General features: G+C 42.0%; 1 protein-coding gene across 11 annotated transcripts in view; it reads right to left on the bottom strand.

Annotated features, from left to right (window-relative positions):
• setd5 (SET domain containing 5) overlaps nt 1-21,221 on the bottom strand; it is a 199,567-nt gene that overhangs the window by 15,551 nt on the left and 162,795 nt on the right. For 9 of the 11 annotated variants that reach the window (XM_070895502.1, XM_070895505.1, XM_070895500.1 and 6 more), the window contains 4 exons: nt 14,868-15,211; nt 13,318-13,493; nt 10,710-10,819; nt 6,950-8,800 (listed from right to left, as the gene is read on the bottom strand). In XM_070895502.1, coding sequence (XP_070751603.1) covers nt 8,156-8,800; nt 10,710-10,819; nt 13,318-13,493; nt 14,868-15,211 — 1,275 coding nt within the window. In that variant the 3' untranslated portion in view covers nt 6,950-8,155. Of the gene's footprint in view, nt 1-6,949; nt 8,801-10,709; nt 10,820-13,317; nt 13,494-14,867; nt 15,212-21,221 lie in introns of those variants that run through there. The other 2 variants (XM_070895509.1, XM_070895511.1) reach the window with 2 other exon arrangements.

The following is a 21,221-nucleotide window of genomic DNA, read 5'->3' as shown; positions in this document are numbered from 1 at the left end:
TCATTTCCATTTTAAATGGGCGACCCCTTATTCTGAAACTATGCCCCCTAGTTCTAGATTTCCCATGAGGGGAAATATCCTCTCTGCATCTACCCTGTCAAGGCCCCTCAGAATCTTATACATTTCAATAAGATCACCTCTCATTCTTCTAAACTCCAATGAGTACAGGCCCAACATGCTCAACCTTTCTTCATATGACAACCCCTTCATCTTAGGAATCAACCTCGTGAACCTTCTCTGAACTGCTTCCAATGCAAGTATATTCCTCCTTAAATAAGCAAACCAAAACTGTACACAGTACTCCAGGTGTGGTCTCACCAATGCCCTGTACAGTTGTAGGAGTTCCCTACTTTTATACTCCATCCCCCTTGCAATAAAGGCCAACATTCTATTTGCCTTCCTAATTACTTGCTTTACCTGCATGCTAACTTTTTGTGTTTCATATGCAAGGACACCCAGGTCCCTCTGTACCGCAGCATTTTGTAATCTCTCCCCATTTAAATAATAATTTGCTTTTTCATTTTTCCTACCAAAGTGAATAACCTCACATTTTCCCAAATTATACTCCATCTGCCAAATTTTTGGCCACTCACTTAGCCTATCTATATCCCTTTGCAGATTAGAAACATGGAAAATAGTTACAGGAGTAGGCCATCGGCCCCTCGAACCTGCACCGCCATTCAATAAGATCATGGCTGATCATTCCCTCAGATAGAAACATAGAAAATAGGTAGTACAGGAGTCCTCCTCACAACTTGCTTTCCCATCTATCTTTGTATCATCAGCAAATTTGGCTACATTACACTCTGTCCCTTCATCCAAGTTATTAATATAGATTGTAAATAGTGAAGGCCCCAGCAAGGATCCCTATGGCACCCCACTAGTTACAGTTTTACCAACCTGAAAATGATCACTTTGTGAAGAACTTAACATCAGTCCTAAGTTTTAAAAAAAAATGAATCTGTAGCTTGTCTTATTGTCATCATATAATTTGAAGTAGGATATTGTATTTATATTGTCAGTACCGTTTACTATCTTATACTTCTATTACATTGGTCCAGAATTTGTGGTCCCAATGACAGCGAACTGACAGCGTTTGACGCATTCCGCCGTTGAAACTGAGCGCAGCTTCAGGATTTAGTGCATGCTGAAGTTGCGGTCTGTCATTCACTGCTCCTCCACTGGCTGCGATGTGCCCCGCCCCCCAAACAGAGCTGGCAATCAGTGAAATCTCGCCAATCAGGGAAACTGACGAATACTTCGGCTCTTCCACAGTAAGACCGCATCGTACCTGCGTCAGCCAACAAGAGGTTATCCAGTCTAATTCCACTTCTTCACGCAGAGGGTTGTGGGGGTCTGGAACTCATTGCCTGGAAGGGTGGTGGATGCAGAAACCCTCACAACATTTAAAAGGTGCTTGGATGGACACTTGAAGTGCTGAAACCTGCAGGGTTACGGACCGAGAGCTGGCAAGTGGAATTAGACTGAATTACCTCTTGTTGGCTGGTGCAGATACGATAGTATGTATTGCAGGGAATCGAATACGGCCAGAGTGATCGCCTGGACTAGTTTCGATCACCTGGATGGGTCGGAGAGGAATTTTCCCACATTTTTCCCCCAATTGGCCTGTTTTTCTTTTGCCTCTCCCAGGAGATCGCATGGCTCCGGTTGGAGTGGAGTGTAAAATGTTGCGATATATGGGGTGTCGCAGTTGTGTGGGGCAGACTGGTTGTGCCGGATGCTCTTTACCTTTCCGCCATTGTTCATTGTTCATAGGTTTACATGTAACCTTCAGGGCTGCTGACCGAGGGCCGTGTGGCTCTTTGTTGACCGGTGCAGACACGATGGGCCGAAATGACCTCCTTCTGCGTTGTAGATTTCTATGTTTCTAAACTTTAAAAAAAATTTAAAAGTTTGTTCATCTTTATTTCAGATTTGCCTTTTCCCCATGTGAGAGCCCCAATCTTTGTTTTGCTCACTAACATTTTTTAAACGTTAGAATTTTAAAATCTTACTCACTTCCTTGTTCGCTGTGAGAATTCTGCGTTTTGATTGGTTACTTAGATTGTTGACATCGCAGCAGCTCGCACTAGGTAATCCCCACTATACTCCGTTGATTTGAATTACATGTCGGAAAACACAAACTTTTCGATAGAGATTGCGAGATTTTAGTCTGAAGCTTACTTCGGGGCCAGCGACGAATGCCTTTGCTTCGCCACTGATTGTAAATTCCAGGCCATTACCTCTAAATCACCTGCTTTCAAGTTCAAGTTTTTCTTGTCTTTCTTCCAAACTCATTCCACTGATGTGGATATCGGTCTTGCGCTTCTTCTCTGAATCTCTTGGTTTGAAAATATCTGCGATTATTTGATTGTTTCCTTGGAGCATTTCTGACCCATCAGGAAAGTCATTGATATATGATTCTCAAACCAAGAGATTTTTGAAACTGATTTAAGTCTCACAAATGGATGAGCAGCTGTGGAGAGAGAATGCTGTTTAAGGGAAGACAAGAAGTAATACAAACATTGGCAGCTTATTGTTGCCCTATCCAAAAGATATATTTTTAAACAACTTGCATTTACATTGTGCAGCTTACGTGCAAGGCAAGTATCTCAGCACTTCACAATAAGGAGGAAAAGGATACAGCATGAGGAATTGAGAAGGTAGGATGAGGAACTGGAAGCATGCGAAAGATGGGTTTTGAGTATTTTTGAAAGTAGGGAGATGGAGAAAAGTGAGTCGGAAGTTCCAGAGGGCAAGAAATAGCTGAATGAGTGCTGCAATTGATGGAATGTTATTCCATGGAAACAGAATATTTGATTAACTACCATATTTCTGATCTTCCTCACAATTAGATGAAAAAGTGAGAAAAGCCCATTCATTAGATGATGCAATCTCATGCAACATCCTCTCCAGCTGATTAGGATTTTGCATTACTAGCAGATGTAAAAAAAATTGGCAGCCAACTTCAGGGGAAAATGTGAGAAAATTGTTTTTCATTCTCTAAGGCAATCAATTAAGTCCCAAGAAATCATGGTTATTCAGGATACATCAGTAGACACAGCTGAACTAACCCTGCTCACAATTTCCTTTGGAATATGGGATTATATATAGGAATGTAAACAAACATTGCCATCTTATACCACTTTACCTCTAATATCCTTCAATAGATATATTGCCAAAAATGTTTCCTTCTCTGAAAATGATTAACATGCTCTGTCTTCCTGAACGGTCCATTCCACAAAAAGTTATATCTTAAAGGTGTGTTTATCTTTAAGCTCGAGTACTTTGAAATAAATTCAAAGTTTAAGTACAATGGTGATATTTTTCTTTCTAAAAACCCATTTGAATTTTGTACCATCCCATGGTAACATACACTACTGACTGGGTATGCTAGCTACCAAGATGCTAGTGTGGCTTTCCTGCCAAAGACCGCACTAAGTGGAGGAAGTGCATCTGAGAGGGCACTGAGCACCTCGAGTCTCATCACCGAGAGCATGCAGAAAACAAGCGCAGGCAGTGGAAAGAGCGAACGGCAAACCAGTCCCACCCACCCCTTCCCTCAACGACTATCTGTCCCACCTGTGACAGGGACTGTGGTTCTCGTATTGGACTGTTCAGTGACCTAAGGACTCATTTTAAGAGTGGAAGCAATTCTTCCTCGATTCCGAGGGACTGTCTATGATGATGATGATGAGTGTGGCTTTCCAGGGCCAGATGTCTTGCAAACCAGTCACAAACTTTGGCTTCCATTGTAATCAATGGAGCTTCTAAAGAAGGTCTCCTCAATAGTGGCATCAGTGGAAAGGAGCTCCACTGGAGTAAATAATTTGACATTAAACAAAAAGCCAATTTTCTCAATATATTATGGAGGAGCACTTTAAACAAAAATCGTTCCCCTCTCCCCCCTGCCCAAATCAAGTATCATTCCTTAAAAGGCTCAAATTGGTACTTCTGGAAATTTACTACTATATATTCAATTTGCACAGGGAACCGTTTTTGCTCATTATAGCAAAATTGTAGATTATTTTTTGAAGAGAACTTTTATTGGCAACTTTACATACCCTGCTTACAGTTAGAGCACAACTAAAGATTCTGCAACAGCTTAACAGATTCTCAACTTCCATACAGCCCTACAGCCCCAGGCCTAGAAGCCATCTGGCTCAGGTTCTCTCCAAGAAAATCTGAGAGGTTTCTCAGTTGACACATTCCTCTGAAGGAAATGTTAAATGAAAGATTTAGCAGTCAGTGCCTGAACTGAAAGCAGTGCAGAGTCAGACATGATTGCTTCAGATGGTGTAAAAATGGCACTAAACTTCATAGTTGCTCACTACGGGAATGATTTTGAGATGAAGGTGGGAGGAGGTTGTGAGAGCCCCAGAAAACTTTACGGTAATTTAAAATTTATCTCAGTTGGTGCATTTTCATGGAGTTTCCCCAGTTGTGCTCCCTGCTTATATTTAATTCATTCTTTGACCGCCTATAGTCGAAGTGCTTCTTGACTGAACTGGAGGTCAAAATTTCTCTGCATCTGGAAGAATCATTTGGACATATTTGTTCATCGATGTCACCTTCCATTGAAGGCCATCACAAATCCTACGCTTGAAGCAGTTTTCATACTTTTGAAAGTCATAAAATATTAGAAATCAGTTTATGCAACTTTTCATGGGTATTGGTCACTGGGAACAGCTCATGATGTTTTACTCAAATTTTACAATTGTGAGTTGCCGTAGATTGGAGGGAAAGATCAGCAATTGAAACTGAACTAATCAAGGTATGCGTTAGTGAGCTAATACTGAGATGCAGAAATTGAAGCACTTCAAAAATGGCTATTACAGACCTATTGCGACAATTGTTTACCACTAAACTAATGGCTCTTGCAATGGTCACTGAACTTCAAAAGTAACTCATGTGTGAAGTGGTTTTGGGACATTTTAATAAGTATAAATGGCAAGATTATATTTGTGGTTATACTGAGTTATAGCGAAGAAAAAATGAGAAACAGGAACAACAAACCTTTTCCAGCTGTGTAGTCAAAATTACCACAGGAAAGGGAAGGGGGGAAAAAAACAATGTTTCATATATAATAGAATCGAAGATCAACTGTAATCAAAATGGCAGTGCAGAGGCATACATTTCTTAAACAGGGTCCCATATGTGACTCCATCTGAAAAGCATGGGATGACAGCAATATCCTATTTTGAGGGGCAAATATGTAGGAGGAGAAATTTTTACCACAAGATTTAACATAATTTCATAATAAAATGAACTTGGTAATGATAAATCAAAATTCACAACGTACAATATATACAATTGACTACAATTTGTCCACGGAGGTTCACTGTTGATGCAATAAGGAAAACTTTTGACTCACCTTCCCTTTAACTCCCTACCCCCAAAATTTCAAATATAAAACTTACCTCTATGCTGAGAGACTTGTGATATATAAGCTGTTTGACAGTGATTATACAGTTGACCATGTAACATCCCTAACTATTTTCCTATAAACATAGTTGTGACAAAGATAAAACGTCAGACACAAGTTAGATGGAAACAGACAGTCAACCCCGCAAAGGTTTTTGGGTGATAAAGAGTAACACAAGTACTATTACTGGAAAACACTTTCGCCATGTTTAGTTAAAATTTTGTATTTCAATTGTTTCCACTAGTCAGGGCCTGTTTTTGTCCAATCTAAAACACAGTCAGAGCATCTCTGAAATTAACCGTTTTAAAATTAAACACATAGGTGATCCATGGGTAAGTACTTTCTATTTGTGTTTTTTTAAATCTCACCCTCTCCTTAAGTTAATTATAGGAAAAATCACTCCATTTGTACGAGCAGCTGAGACACAACCCGTACTGCACTATGTTGCACAAGTCCCAGTGTGGAGAATGCAACAGACTTATTTGTATGATCATAGGCAGTCCTTTGGGGTCGAGGAGGATTTGCTTCCACACTAAAAATGAGTACTCAGGTGACTGATGATTTCATTTTAAACGGTGGAAAATGCTTGTGCGTGAATTCTTTTAACGTGAGGAGGCTGTTGCACACCAGTCACCACACTGGCTTGACGGAGCATGGTCTTGGTCCAGTGGTAAGGGGATCCAAGACGACTGGAGACCAGGTTCCGCCGTGTGTGCCAATACAAAACTCAAACGTACTCCTACTGTCCTCCGTCCTTCCTCCTTGCCACAGGACCTCTCTCTACGTGGAATTCATAGTACGCAATGTGAGCCTCATGACCTCACAGCCTCGCTATTGGTAACAACCCAAGAGAAGGCCAGTGTGACACCATGATGTGCACAGTGGTAGGAGAATAGAGTTTATATCAACAATATTCTACACGTAGGGTTTCAAATCTCAGCCATGCTCTCCGAGAATACAGTACCATGGGATTATTTGCATACAAAAGCTGGATCATGAGTGAGTGGCACTGAGAGAGTCCATATAGCAGGTCATCTCCCTGTACTCCGATCCAGAGTATCTAGTCCAGGGAACAAAACTGAAGGCAATAGAGACAGAGTCACCATCATCATCATCATCATCGGCAGTCCCTCTTATGGAGGATTACTTGCTTCCACGCCAAAAAGGAATGAGTTCACAGGTGTTTCAATGAAGGACCTAATATTCCAGGTCCAGAACTACACGATAACGGGTGGAAGATGCCTGTGCGTGGATTTTTTTTTAAAAAGCGTGTGGTTGTCGTTGTACACCAGCCACCACACGGGCTTGACAGAGCTAGGTCTTGGTCCAGTAACAAGGATTAACCAAGATGACTGGAGACCAGCTCTGCTGCACAGACCTAGTGCGCACACATGTGGGCTGGCCTGTGCTGTCCCAGGGACCTCGCCTTGTCTGGGCCCCGATCGTAGGATATAGCTTGCAACATAAAACAAAAATCACCTGTTCAGCAGACTGTCTTAAATTGTAAAACATATGGAGAGAGAATTGTGCAGAAATGAACTGTTTTATTTTTGTACACTCCACAGGAGGGGTTGACTGTACATGTTTAGAAAGCAAGGCTACCGTTTTATTTTTTATTTTTTTTTTTTAAATTCTCCTTGATTGTAAATGATGTGCAACTCAGTCAACAGCTACATTCAGGAACAAACTCGCCTCATGCACATCGCACATCGAAAAAAAAAGACTGCACACAGAGACGCCCAATGGGAGATCGGAAGCTGTTGTCAAAAAAAAGAAAATAAAGAGGAAAAAAGGTGCACGAGAGAAATTATACACACAAAAAATTATCCATGTACATAATGCAAAGTCAGGCAACTAAATCCTCTGAGGATAACAAGTAGCTGTGGTATATACAGAGTGTTCTGAATAAAAGAACAGTATTAAACTCCCATTATACAATATGCAGCAAGACTGCATCACTTTTTTTTAAACTTGTATTTCTCACATGTTACATCTTTCAAAATGGAGACCACTTCCTCCCTTCAGTTGAACAAACACCTGAATTTAAGATTTCAAATTAAAAAAAAACTTTTTAAAGATTGTAACAGTCACTGAAATACAACATTTTTTCCACTCTTGCGCCTCACCAGGGGACTCACAGCATCAGGTGTAAAATAAAAACTCTTTGCAGCACCGTGGATTAAACTCCGCTGTGTGGGTAAGGTAATAGCTAGCCTAGAATGGTTATATATAAAATTAGATAAATAAAATCTTCTACTCCAGGATATTACAGTATACATGTGAGAAGCTGGCACGTGGAATGGTTGTCTACACAAACTCTCCCCACCCTATCAACACCCCTTCCCCCGTGCCTTAATTTCTGACGCTACAAATGCTTTCTTTTTGATTTAAAAAAAAGTCTTACTGCACATGACTATAGTTTATTTAAAATAAACTGGAGGAAAAAAAGCCTAAACCATATTTATCTGAATTATAAGCTTAAAATGTACCTTACCAATAGGTACACAATTCTTAACTTTTACTTTTGTTTTTGTACAAGATTTTGTACAGTATGAAGGGGGTTCTAGTAAATGCTGGTATAGGCCCAACAATCTCCAGAACGCGAGGTCCATACTTTAAAGTTGTTTTATGCCACACTAGGTCCATATGCTGGTGGCCTATATAGGCACACATAGATGAGTTATACATCCTGGAAAACATCTCCAACAAGGTCATGGCTGCGTCCATAGTCTAGTACGTGCTCGATTGTGTTCTTACATTTGCACCTTGGACCTGTGGAGGTTGGTACTGGACTATCCCAGTATTTCGGTAGTGCTGAGAACTTGATGCTGTGGTCATCTTTGCTCCAGAGTGAAGTGGTTGCCCCGAACTTGCTGGGCTTAAGGTCCATGAGCCTGATTGTGATGGCCTTGCAGTCTGTGAAACAGTAGAGTTTATGGTGCTCGGGGTTGGGGTAAGTGTGGAGTCAGTTGTTATGCTTTTTGTGGTGCTTTGTAGTGGGCTAGCAGCTGTAGAAGGAGTACTTCCAGAATTAGTCTTTTGCTGAGTGCTACTCAATGTATGCAAGACACTCCCAGAATGCTGCTGACCGCTGTAGTACCCAGAATTCCCTACGTACTGGACCACAGAGGTATCAGCAGATGCCGAATGAACTGGGCTTGAGTAGAGAGTGGAGAGAGGAGCTGTCGTGTGGCTGGAATCTAGCTGACTCTGGGATCCATTCTGCCCCAGGGCATGGGATGAAGATCTGTAGATGTGTCCTTGTGTGTGAGCCGAGGGAACACTCGAGGAGCTGTGCGTTCTGTAGGGGGACATGCTTTGTTGTGGAAGTACATGAGGTTCAGAGGGGAGTCCCTCAGACTGTGCCTGTAGAAGCTGATCAAAATTAATTCATTTTAAAAGGTATTTATACATATATATATATATATATATATATATATGTATATATTAAATGAAACAACATACTCTATTCCATATATCATTTAAAAACATTTATTTAAAAAGAAAATGCATTCATTTGAATTGTCACATTAACTGCCCCTGTCCTTTGTTTATATTTATCTCATCACGGAACAATAGATTCTACATACAAAATCTATTCCTAGACTGTTTGAACGATTGTTTAAAAGCATAAAAAGTAGAAAAAATAACTTAAAAGGTGTCAGCTGCTGCACAGATACCTCATCTTTATCAGAACTGGGATTACATAGAAAAGCAGATGAATAGTTCACACTCAAGTGTCTGTCATCTCAATTTTCAGGAGAGGTACAATCCATTGCATAGAAGGCATCAATGTAACACCCTAGGCAGGCCTGTCAAGGCAGAGTGTCATGACTCCTTCCTACCCAAATAGTTTTTCTCAACATTACTTACACAAGTCAGCTAAGAATAATGAAACTCATTGCTCACAGAAGGCAGAACATGAAGTACATTTTCAAATACATGCTCCTCGCTTGAGACACTTTGTATACTAGTTATCAGATGCTTCTTTCAAATCAATTTTAAGTTAAAAGTCGTTGGCCCGGTGGAGTAAGAATGGGCTATTAAGAGCATAGATCTTTGAAAGCAAGGCTTACTTTTATGCACTCTAAAGGTTGTTCATACCAAAAAGAAACCAAAGGATAAAAAGCATTGCGTAGAGACAGAATAAATGGAGTGGTGATTCTCAATGCAATTCACTACTCTGGGTCACAAGAATGCCTGAATAATGAGAGTGGGGCTGAATCACCCAGTAATAGGTTCCATCCCAACTTATCTGATGTGGGCTCATAGCAAAAAAAAATACCCATAATTAAGCACTGAATTGCCAATTTTATATTCAGAAAAAATAGACGGTGGGAAAGTAAAAATTCACATAACTACATGTGTTAATATAAACTTTTGGTGAAAGAGAAAAGTGCAATATTTAAGGGAGGACGTTTCTCCATTTCAGAAATTGGCACTGACAGAACATTTGGTCTAAAGCTACAGGGCCATGGCTGGTAATTGAATGAATTTTTCTGTAATTGATATTAGTGTAAAGTTGAGTAAGAAGAGTCTTGCAAGAATTTGGTGCCAATGGGAGTTTGTCCAACACTACCCGCAGTCCTAATCAGTTATGTAGAGGGATGGCACTGACAGGGGACCACCTGTGATGTGTGTGGAGTATAATATATGGGCTATCATGGATTCTCAGTGTATCTAAGGGAGGGCATTTGCAAGTGTTGGGAAATTGACTCTGCAGCAGAAAATCTATGCTTGGGGAGCAACTGGCCACACTCCGCAGCATGAAACGAGAAGAGGCATCTTTGGACCATACTCTCCTGAATGTGATCACCCAAGATTAGTGCAGAGAGAGATGTAGGTGACTATCTGCAAGGACAGCAGAGGGAGATGCAAGTCATAGGTGCAGGGAAGTCTTTAGTTACTAGAACTGTACAGTAACAAGGGGGCTTCATTGCACCTGTATATATTGGACAGCTGTGAGGTGGACTCAGCAGAAAGTTGTCCTGAACAATACTGTGGAGCAGGAGACCATCGGGACACAAGAGACCGAAGAACCACAAGAAGAGAGTGGTAATAATGGGGAAATTCAGTCAAGACAACAACAGCCCATTTAGGCGCTAGATTGAAAAATAAAGTAAGTACTTGAAGCAGAAGATACAGGGCTTTGGGAAAGGAGCAGAGCAGTGGGGTTAATAAGCACAGACACGATGAGCTGAATAGCGTGCTCCTGTTCTATAAACCTTTTTGGTTCAATGACACAATTTGGAAGAATTGGTTTAGTACTGAAAAGCTTCTTTACCTGATGATTATATCTAGAAGGACTGTGACTATATCTCTGGGGACTGTGAATAGGAGAAGTCTTGGTGCGTGCTGGGCCATGTGTCTCTAGTCCATCACCATCTGTGGAATCTGAAAACGCAATATTAACAGAAATGTCACTGGCTATGAAAAGACCAGGGCTAACAATTCTACTGCCAGTCCCAATAGAGAATATGAAAGTTAACCCCAAACTGCAACCAAAGCTTAACAGCCTAAAATGCCCTGCTCATTCCATGCTTTATGAGATGCTTTGGGCATGTGACGATGCAGATCTGTACTGGAGTTGATGTATTGGGGGGGGTGATGGCATCATCTTCAGAAGCTCATGGCTACTGAAAGCTCTGTGATGTCAATTGCTGACCTGTAAAGACCCATCCTACGAAATCTATATTTAATATTCATCTATTTTAGATATCATAGAATCCACGCCTCAGCTGAACCGCAAAATGGAAAGGCCAGCAAAAGGCAACAGACCCCCTACATTGTCCGTCTCACTTTCTCCGGGCTATTGAGTTTGCTCAAGTTCTGTATTATATACACAACACAAATATTACATATATAATAGGACAGCATTAAGGCAGTTTTATCTTTTATAGATTTTATGTACCAGGATGGTAGCTTGAAAAGCATGGGAGACAGGATCAGTTATTTGCTATTGCAAAGATTAGAGAAAATCTTAAATTTTAATTTGTAGCTATGAGGCTACCCAGAATGAGTAGGGCTTTGGGGGTCAGCATTGCTTTTAGATCATCCTCCCAATAAAGAGATACTAAGATTTGCTAAGGTCTCGGTTGAAAACCCCTAAGTAATTAAGTTCTGCATCCAGCTCCACATCAGATTGTCTCTTTCATGGATTTCAACAGGACAAAAATCCCAGGAAACATATTGCTTATAGTCTCCGCATCAACAGCACATATTTTATATTTCTCTTACCAAGAAAGAAACCAAATAATACACTTCCTTCATGGGCATCAATGACAGTTCTGTTATATCATCAAAAATAGCAGTAAATACACTGCTCTTTCACCACCTGGACATGGGTTAATATCAAAAGTTCAGTGACAGCAGACGAACATTTGGGATAGTATCAAACTATCAGACAGGAAGCAAAGAGTCGGAGTAAATGGGTACTTTTCAGAATGGCAGGCAGTGACTAGTGGGGTACCGCAAGGTTCTGTGCTGGGGCCCTAACTGTTCACACTGTACATTAATGATTTAGACGAGGGGATTAAATGTAGTATCTCCAAATTTGCGGATGACACTAAGTTGGGTGGCAATGTGAGCTGCGAGGAGGATGCTATGAGGCTGCAGAGTGACTTGGATAGGTTAGGTGAGTGGGCAAATGCATGGCAGATGAAGTATAATGTGGATAAATGTGAGGTTATCCACTTTGGTGATAAAAACAGAGAGACAGACTATTATCTGAATGGTGACAGATTAGGAAAAGGGGAGGTGCAGCGAGACCTGGGTGTCATGGTACATCAGTCATTGAAGGTTGGCATGCAGGTACAGCAGGCGGTTAAGAAAGCAAATGGCATGTTGGCCTTCATAGCGAGAGGATTTGAGTACAGGGGCAGGGAGGTGTTGCTACAGTTGTACAGGGCCTTGGTGAGGCCCCACCTGGAGTATTGTGTACAGTGTTGGTCTCCTAACTTGAGGAAGGACATTCTTGCTATTGAGGGAGTGCAGCGAAGGTTCACCAGACTGATTCCCGGGATGGTGGGACTGACCTATCAAGAAAGACTGGATCAACTAGGCTTGTATTCACTGGAGTTCAGGAGAATGAGAGGGGATCTGATAGAGACGTTTAAAATTCTGACGGGTTTAGACAGGTTAGATGCAGGAAGAATGTTCCAAATGTTGGGGAAGTCCAGAACCAAGGGTCACAGTCTAAGGATAAGGGGTAAGCCATTTAGGACCGAGATGAGGAGAAACTTCTTCACCCAGAGAGTGGTGAACATGTGGAATTCTCTACCACAGCAAGTTGTTGAGGCCAATTCATTAAATATATTCAAAAGGAGTTAGATGATGTCCTTACTACTAGGGGGATCAAGGGGTATGGCGAGAAAGCAGGAATGGGGTACTGAAGTTGCATGTTTAGCCATGAACTCATTGAATGGCGGTGCAGGCTAGAAGGGCCGAATGGCCTACTCCTGCACCTATTTTCTATGTTTCTATGTTTCTAAGTCCCTAATGTTCATAAATCACAGCATGAAATTGCCCAAAATTTGGCGCAAATAGGAAATTAGGGAGGCCTGAAGAACAGCTGATTTGGAAAAGGAAATCACAGTGCTTTGCTTTAGAGCAGAGAAAGCTGTACTCAGCATCCAACCTATGCCAACAGTCAACAGTCTGGGAGATGTTGATACTGACATTGGATGCCAAAGATATTGAGATTATATGTATATATTTTTAGAAAAAAAGTTAACACCTATGATTTAGTAATGGCAAAATGCTCAAAGGCACACTTAAACAGTTTAGCCCCATGCACTTGAACACGGGAATGGAACAAGTTTTGACATTCATCAAGCAAAATAAATTTTGGGAATTTCCGAACATAAACTCTGAATCTATTCATAATTTCGCACCTGTATCCTTCTCCCTGACCGAGTCCACTGCACCAGTTTCTATTCGCCGTAGAACACGGTCTAATGTACTTCTCTCATCTCCTGTTCGCTTCATACTTCCAATTTCCACCCTCCTCAGAACACGTTCCAACATGCCCCGATCCTCTCGCAATCGCTCGACCGATGTAGGAACCATCCTGAAACATAAAAACATACACAAAATATGCTTCTTTCCCAGATAACTTTCTTCCGATGGTTTTCCTATCTGCTCTTTGGAGGTCTACCCTAGTGTCAAGCTTGGTCCCTTTCCTCTGCCAATTGTATTTCTGGATGTTGTGGTGACTTTCCCATTTTCTTTGGAAGGTGTGACTTGGAACAAAGAAAGAGAAGAATGCCTTACTTCCAAACTTTTACTGAAGAGACAATGTTAACCTGCTTAACCAAATCAACCCCATTAGGGAGTAACTGTATACTTACTTATGACTAACTTTGAAGTATGATATACATTCTACAAATGAACTGACTCGGCAACTAATACATGGAAATATAATTGATTACATACATGGCTGGTTCTGGTGTGTTAGCCATGGCTCAGTTGGTTGCACCCTAGCCTCAGAGTTAAAAGGTTGCGGGTTCAAGTCCCACTCCAGACACTTGAGCATAAAAAGAGGCTGACACTCCAGTGCAGTACTGAGGGAGTGCTGCACTGTCAGAGGTGCCGTCTTTTGGATGAAACGTTAAACTGAGGCCCCGTCTGCTCTCTCAGGTGGACGTAAAAGATTCCATGGCACCATTTTGAAGAAGAACAGGGGAGTTATCCCTGGTGTCCTGGCTAATATTGGTCCCTCAATTAACATCATTAAATCAGATTATCTCGTCATTATCACATTGCTGTGTGCAAATTGGCTGCCGCATTTCCTACATGACAACAGTGACTACACTTCAAAAAGTACTTCATTGGCTGTAAAGCGCTTTGGGATGCCCGGTGGTCGTGAAAGGCACTCCCTACAGGTGCCTGGCCATCATCATGAAATTCCATTTGGCCGAATTGGAAATTATATATTTAAGAAACAATTATTGGTAATTGCTTCACCCCATGCTCCACTTCATCACAAGCAGCAGACTTCCCTCACCTCCTGTATTGTGGACAGGCGACGATTGTTAGAGCAGCAGCCAAACATTTTATCGTGTGCTATTTAGCCACAGACCAGAAGGTTCCAGGTTGGATCTCTGGCTTGAGCTGAGTTAGTTTAGCAAAGGCGAAACGGAAGTTGGGAGACCTACAAACTGGCTTCACTGCTCTTGGCTAAGGAAAGGAAAATTCAACTGTGCTGACTCAATGCCTTCAAGAGAGGATGGGAGAAAAGTACAGTTAAAAAAACAATTTAGTAAACGTTCAAAACAAACTAGTTTCCACTAGTTTTGCCTCATAATCATGAAATATAGAAAACGATCATGTGGAAATTATACCATCACAAGCTACAGATGGACCTTACTTTAGCAAATTTAAAATGAAATCACCAAATCTTCCTTCTGATAATATTGTTGGCTTCAGTTACTAGTGTACTCACCACCTCGTGCTCATACTGTCTCGACTTTTGTTGCTGGCTGCTGCAGAGAGAGTTGCATTCTTGCTGCTACCAGGGTCCGTTGGACTGACCTCTTCGATCTGAGGCATTGAGGGGTGCACTGGTGACGAAAAACCACTTGGGGGTGATGATGATCTGTGGGATGACCGAGATATGGCAGTGGAGTCACCGTTGGTTGCCGTTTGTGCAGAAGAGCCATCGCTAACTCGTCTGGTTGGAGTGCCCATGGTGTTGGGCGTTTTGGAAGGATCTGAGCCCAGGCTGTCTGATTTGGAGCCACTTTCCCTCGCCTCCTGCTGTCGCTTTCGATATTCCAGCAAGGATACCTTGAAAACAAACACAAGATGAGACCCAAGAATCCCTTCTTCTACTTCCAAAACACTGCATGGTGAACTGTGTGAAATCTTTTCAGGTCGGAGCAAGTGGCTTACTTGGGCAGCTAAATACATCATCTCAACCACCGGAGGAATAACACCTCAACTGACTGGGAAATAATGCCTGGCTAGTTCAGTCACTAAAGCATCAGACTCAATCTCAGAATCATGAGTTTGAATCCCACATTTTATCACCTTGGTTTAGTTGGGAGCACTCATCTTTGAGTCAAAAGGTTATGGATATAGCGGGGAGAGGTTCAAGGCCTACTCCAGGAATTGAGCACAATCAAAGCTGACAGTCCAGTACAGTGCTGAGGTAGTGCTGCAGTGTCAGAGGTGCTGTCCATTGAATGAGATTTTAAAATCAAGATTCCAGCTGTTCATGTGCTGGTGCTTCAGGTGGATGTTAAAGATTCAATAGCACTATTCAGAAGAGTTCGCCTGGTGTCTTACCCAACATTCCTCCTTCAGCCTACTGTTTGCCCACACAACAATCACTGTACTTCAAAGTAATCCCCTGTACGTGAAACAATTTGAGAAAATACCAATACATCATAAGTCACTATATTAACTCAAATCAGTTTTCTTTCAATTAAGATTTTTTTTTGCACACTACAAAAGCCACAGCAGCCATAAAAACACATAATGTATCACATCCTGAGTTGAACCAGGTAGGGCACAGGCTCAAGTTTCTAATTCTCAACACAATAAGCTACTGATTTCAGTGATTGTGATCTGGGATTGCCAAATACTTTCCCCACAGAGAGGGAAAGGTCAAGGCCGGTCATCTCAGACCACTCTTGTGTATCAACTAGTATATGGTTATAGAGCAGCACTTATCTGGGAGCAGATTGCCACAAGAACGTAAAAAAAAAAATCCAGGGCAATTAAGGGTTAATCAGTCCATTAAAGCTCATCTCTCTAATATCCCAACTTTGCCCTAACTGCATCCAGATATATGCTGAAGAACCCCATTATTTTTGACTGGGAGAATACAGGATATTAGAAATTCTCGCACAGTTGGGGGCCAATTATCCCACTATCCCCATGCTGCTGGTAGCTCTTCATCAAACAGTCCAAGGAAAGATGTTCTTCCCATATCTTTTTAAAATGCATTTTCATGAATTTCCAATCACCTCCTCAGTCCTATTGTCCTCATTTCAAAATATACATATGTATCATTTAATATTTATTCACTGTACGTTAGAGGTTCGAACCCCCCTCTCCCCCTTCGCAGCACCTTCCTGCCAGACTGCAAAGCTCAAACTCCTCTAGTTTTTCCTTTTAGCACGTCCCCTTTAAATTTGGGATACGCTTTGTTGCACTTCTCTATATCCTTTCCAATGTATCTGCATCTTTTGTTTGCTGTGCCGACTTTAGCTTGAAATGGTATGTGTATGAGGTCCAACAGACAAGTCCACCAGGTACAAGCACACCAAGATTTAAAAAAAAAATAGAAGTAGAATTCTAGTTATTTCCAATGGGAATTCACAGCACTGTTTGGACTGTCTGAGTAGGAAGGAGTTCCATACATTATACAGTTTTACAATTTCCTCTCCTAGAAAGAGCCAAAATCAGCACAAACAACATATTCATGTCAGAAGGCCTGGGAAGGGTTCAGTTCCACATTCTTTTCTGCTGCTTTACTGGGTACATTCAGAAAAGTATCTCAACCGCTGGAATGGCAGGCAGTTCCTGACAGATGAATGGGTAACTGTAATAACTTCATCATGTTTTTAGAGACACGGCATTTATCAGCAATAGCGCATTCCTCCACTAAATACTCAATGCTGTAAAAATATCAGGTGCATTTCTCCTTTCGTAGAATCATAGACATTTACGGCACAGAAGGATGCCATTCGGCCCATCGTGTCCGTGCCGGCCGACAAAGCTATCCAGGCTAATACCACTTTCCAGCTCTTGGTCCGTAGCCCTGTAGGTTATGGCACTTGTCTCTCCTTGACCTCCTTGGTTCCTAGCCGATCCAATCTTTTCTCATAACTAAAATACTCCAGTCCTGGCAACATTCTTGTAATTCTGCTCCCTAGCTTCTCTAGTGCAATAGAAACATAGAAAATAGATGCAGGAGTAGGCCATTCAGCCCTTCTAGCCTGCACCGCCATTCAATGAGTTCATGGCTGAACATGCAACTTCAGGACCCCATTCCTGCTTTCTCGCCATACCCTTTGATCCCCTAGTAGTAAGGACTTCATCTAACTCCTTTTTCAATATATTTAGTGAATTGGCCTCAACAACTTTCTGTGGTAGAGAATTCCACAGGTTCACCACTCTCTGGGTGAAGAAGTTTCTCCTCATCTCGGTCCTAAATGGCTTACCCCTTATCCTTAGACTGTGACCCCTGGTTCTGGACTTCCCCAACATTGGGAACATTCTTCCTGCATCTAACCTGTCTAAACCCATCAGAATTCTATGAGGTCCCCTCTCATTCTTCTGAACTCCAGTGAATATAAGCCCAGTTGATCCAGTCTTTCTTGATAGGTCAGTCCTGCCATCCCGGGAATCAGTCTGGTGAACCTTCGCTGCACTCCCTCAATAGCAAGAATGTCCTTCCTCAGGTTAGAAGACCAAAACTGTACACAATACTCCAGGTGTGGCCTCATCAAGGCCCTGTACAACTGTAGCAACACCTCCCTGCCCCTGTACTCAAATCCCCTCGCTATGAAGGCCAACATGCCATTTGCTTTCTTAACCGCCTGCTGTACCTGCATGCCAACCTTCAATGACTGATGTACCATGACACCCAGGTCTCGTTGCACCTCCCCTTTTCCTAATCTGTCACCATTCAGATAATAGTCTGTCTCTCTGTTTTTACCACCAAAGTGGATAACCTCACATTTATCCACATTATACTTCATCTGCCATGCATTTGCCCACTCACCTAACCTATCCAAGTCGCTCTGCAGCCTCATAGCATCCTCCTCGCAGCTCACACTGCCACCCAACTTAGTGTCATCCGCAAATTTGGAGATACTACATTTAATCCCCTCCTCTAAATCATTAATGTACAGTGTAAACAGCTGGGGCCCCAGCACAGAACCTTGCGGTACCCCACTAGTCACTGCCTGCCATTCTGAAAAGTACCCATTTACTCCTACTCTTTGCTTCCTGTCTGACAACCAGTTCTCAATCCATGTCAGCACACTACCCGCAATCCCATGTGCTTTAACTTTGAACATTAATCTCTTGTGTGGGACCTTGTCGAAAGCCTTCTGAAAGTCCAAATACACCACATCAACTGGTTCTCCCTTGTCCACTCTACTGGAAACATTCTCAAAAAATTCCAGAAGATTTGTCAAGCATGATTTCCCTTTCACAAATCCATGTTGACTTGGACCTATCATGTCACCTCTTTCCAAATGTGCTACTATGACATCCTTAATAATTGATTCCATCATTTTACCCACTACCGATGTCAGACTGACCGGTCTATAATTCCCTGTTTTCTCTCTCCCTCCTTTTTTAAAAAGTGGGGTTACATTGGCTACCCTCCACTCCATAGGAACTGATCCAGAGTCAATGGAATGTTGGAAAATGACTGTCAACGCATCCACTATTTCCAAGGCCACCTCCTTAAGTACTCTGGGATGCAGTCCATCAGGCTCTGGGGATTTATCGGCCTTCAATCCCATCAATTTCCCCAACACAATTTCCCGACTAATAAGGATTTCCCTCAGTTCCTCCTCCTTACTAGACCCTCTGACCCCTTTTATATCCGGAAGGTTGTTTGTGTCCTCCTTAGTGAATACCGAACCAAAGTACTTGTTCAATTGGTCCGCCATTTCTTTGTTCCCCGTTATGACTTCCTCTGATTCTGACTGCAGGGGACCTACGTTTGTCTTTACTAACCTTTTTCTCTTTACATATCTATAGAAACTTTTGCAATCCGTCTTAATGTTCCCTGCAAGCTTCTTCTCGTACTCCATTTTCCCTGCCCTAATCAAACCCTTTGTCCTCCTCTGCTGAGTTCTAAATTTCTCCCAGTCCCCGGGTTCGCTGCTATTTCTGGCCAATTTGTATGCCACTTCCTTGGCTTTAATACAATCCCTGATTTCCCTTGATAGCCACGGTTGAGCCACCTTTCCTTTTTTATTTTTACGCCAGACAGGAATGTACAATTGTTGTAGTTCATCCATACGGTCTCTAAATGTCTGCCATTGCCCATCCACAGTCAACCCCTTAAGTATCATTCGCCAATCTATCCTCGCCAATTCACGCCTCATACCTTCAAAGTTAGCCTTCTTTAAGTTCTGGTCCATGGTCTCTGAATTAACTGTTTCATTCTCCATCCTAATGCAGAATTCCACCATATTATGATCACTCTTCCCCAAGGGGCCTCGCACAACGAGATTGCTAATTAATCCCCTCTCATTACACAACACCCAGGCTAAGATGGCCTCCCCCCTAGTTGGTTCCTCGACATATTGGTCTAGAAAACCATCCCTTATGCACTCCAGAAAATCCTCCTCCACCGTATTGCTTCCAGTTTGGTTAGCCCAATCTATGTGCATATTAAAGTCACCCATTATAACTGCTGCATCTTTATTGCATGCACCCCTAATTTCCTGTTTGATGCCCTCCCCAACATCACTACTACTGTTTGGAGGTCTGTACACAACTCCCACTAACGTTTTTTGCCCTTTGGTGTTCTGCAGCTCTACCCATATAGACTCCACATCATCCAAGCTAATGTCCTTCCTAACTATTGCATTAATCTCCTCTTTAACCAGCAATGCTACCCCACTCCTTTTCCTTTTATTCTATCCTTCCTGAATGTTGAATACCCCTGGATGTTGAGTTCCCAGCCCTGATCATCCTGGAGCCACGTCTCTGTAATCCCAATCACATCATATTTGTTAACATCTATTTGCACAGTTAATTCATCCATCTTATTACGGATACTCCTTGCATTAAGACACAAAGCCTTCAGGCTTATTTTTTTAACACCCCTTGTTCTTTTAGAATTTTGCTGTACAGTGGCCCTTTTTATTCGTTGCCTTGGGTTTCTCTGCCCTCCACTTTTCCTCATCTCCTTTCTGTCTTTTGCTTTTGTCTCCTTTTTGTTTCCCTCGGTCTCCAAAGCAAGTATATCTTTTCGTAAATATGGAAACCAAAACTGCACACAGTATTCCAGGTGTGGCCTCACCAATACCTTATATAGCTGTAGTAAGACTTCCCTGCTTTTATACTCCATCCCCTTTGCAATAAAGGCCAAGATACCATTGGCCTTCCTGATCACTTGCTGTATCTGCATACTATCCTTTTGTGTTTCATGCACAAGTATCCCCAGGTCATGCTGTTCTGTGGCATTTTGCAATCTTTCTCCATTTAAATAATAGCTTGCTCTTGATTTTTTTCTGCCAAAGTGCATGACCTCACACTTTCCAACATTATACTCCATCTGCTAAATTCTTGCCCACTCACTTAGCCTGTCTATGTCCTTTTGCAGATTTTTTGTGTCCTCCTCACACATTGCTTTTCCTCCATTCTTTGTATCATCAGCAAACTTGGCTATGTTATACTCAGTCCCTTCTTCCAAGTCGTTAATATAGATTGTAAATAGTTGGGGTCCCAGCATTGATCCCTACGGCACCCCACTAGTTACTGGATGTCAATCTGAGAATGAACCTTTTATCCCGACTCTCTGTTCTCTGTTAGTTAGCCAATCCTCTATCCATGCTGATATATTACCCCCAACCCCGTGAACTTTTATCTTGTGCAGTAACCTTTTATGTGGCACCTTGTCAAATGCCTTCTGGAAGTCCAAATATCCACATCCACTGGTTCCCCTTTATCTACCCTGTTCGTTACATCCTCGAAGAACTCTAGCAAATTTGTCAAACATGACTTCCTCTTCATAAATCCATGCTGACTCTGCCTGACCGAATTTTGCTTTTCCAAATGTCCTGCTACTGCTTTTTTAATAACGGACTCCAACATTTTC

The sequence above is a fragment of the Pristiophorus japonicus genome, chromosome 12 (assembly GCF_044704955.1).
Source record: "Pristiophorus japonicus isolate sPriJap1 chromosome 12, sPriJap1.hap1, whole genome shotgun sequence".
NCBI lineage: Eukaryota > Metazoa > Chordata > Chondrichthyes > Pristiophoridae > Pristiophorus > Pristiophorus japonicus.
Note: the sequence above shows the minus strand (reverse complement) of the source record. Positions and strands in the feature narration are given on the sequence as shown.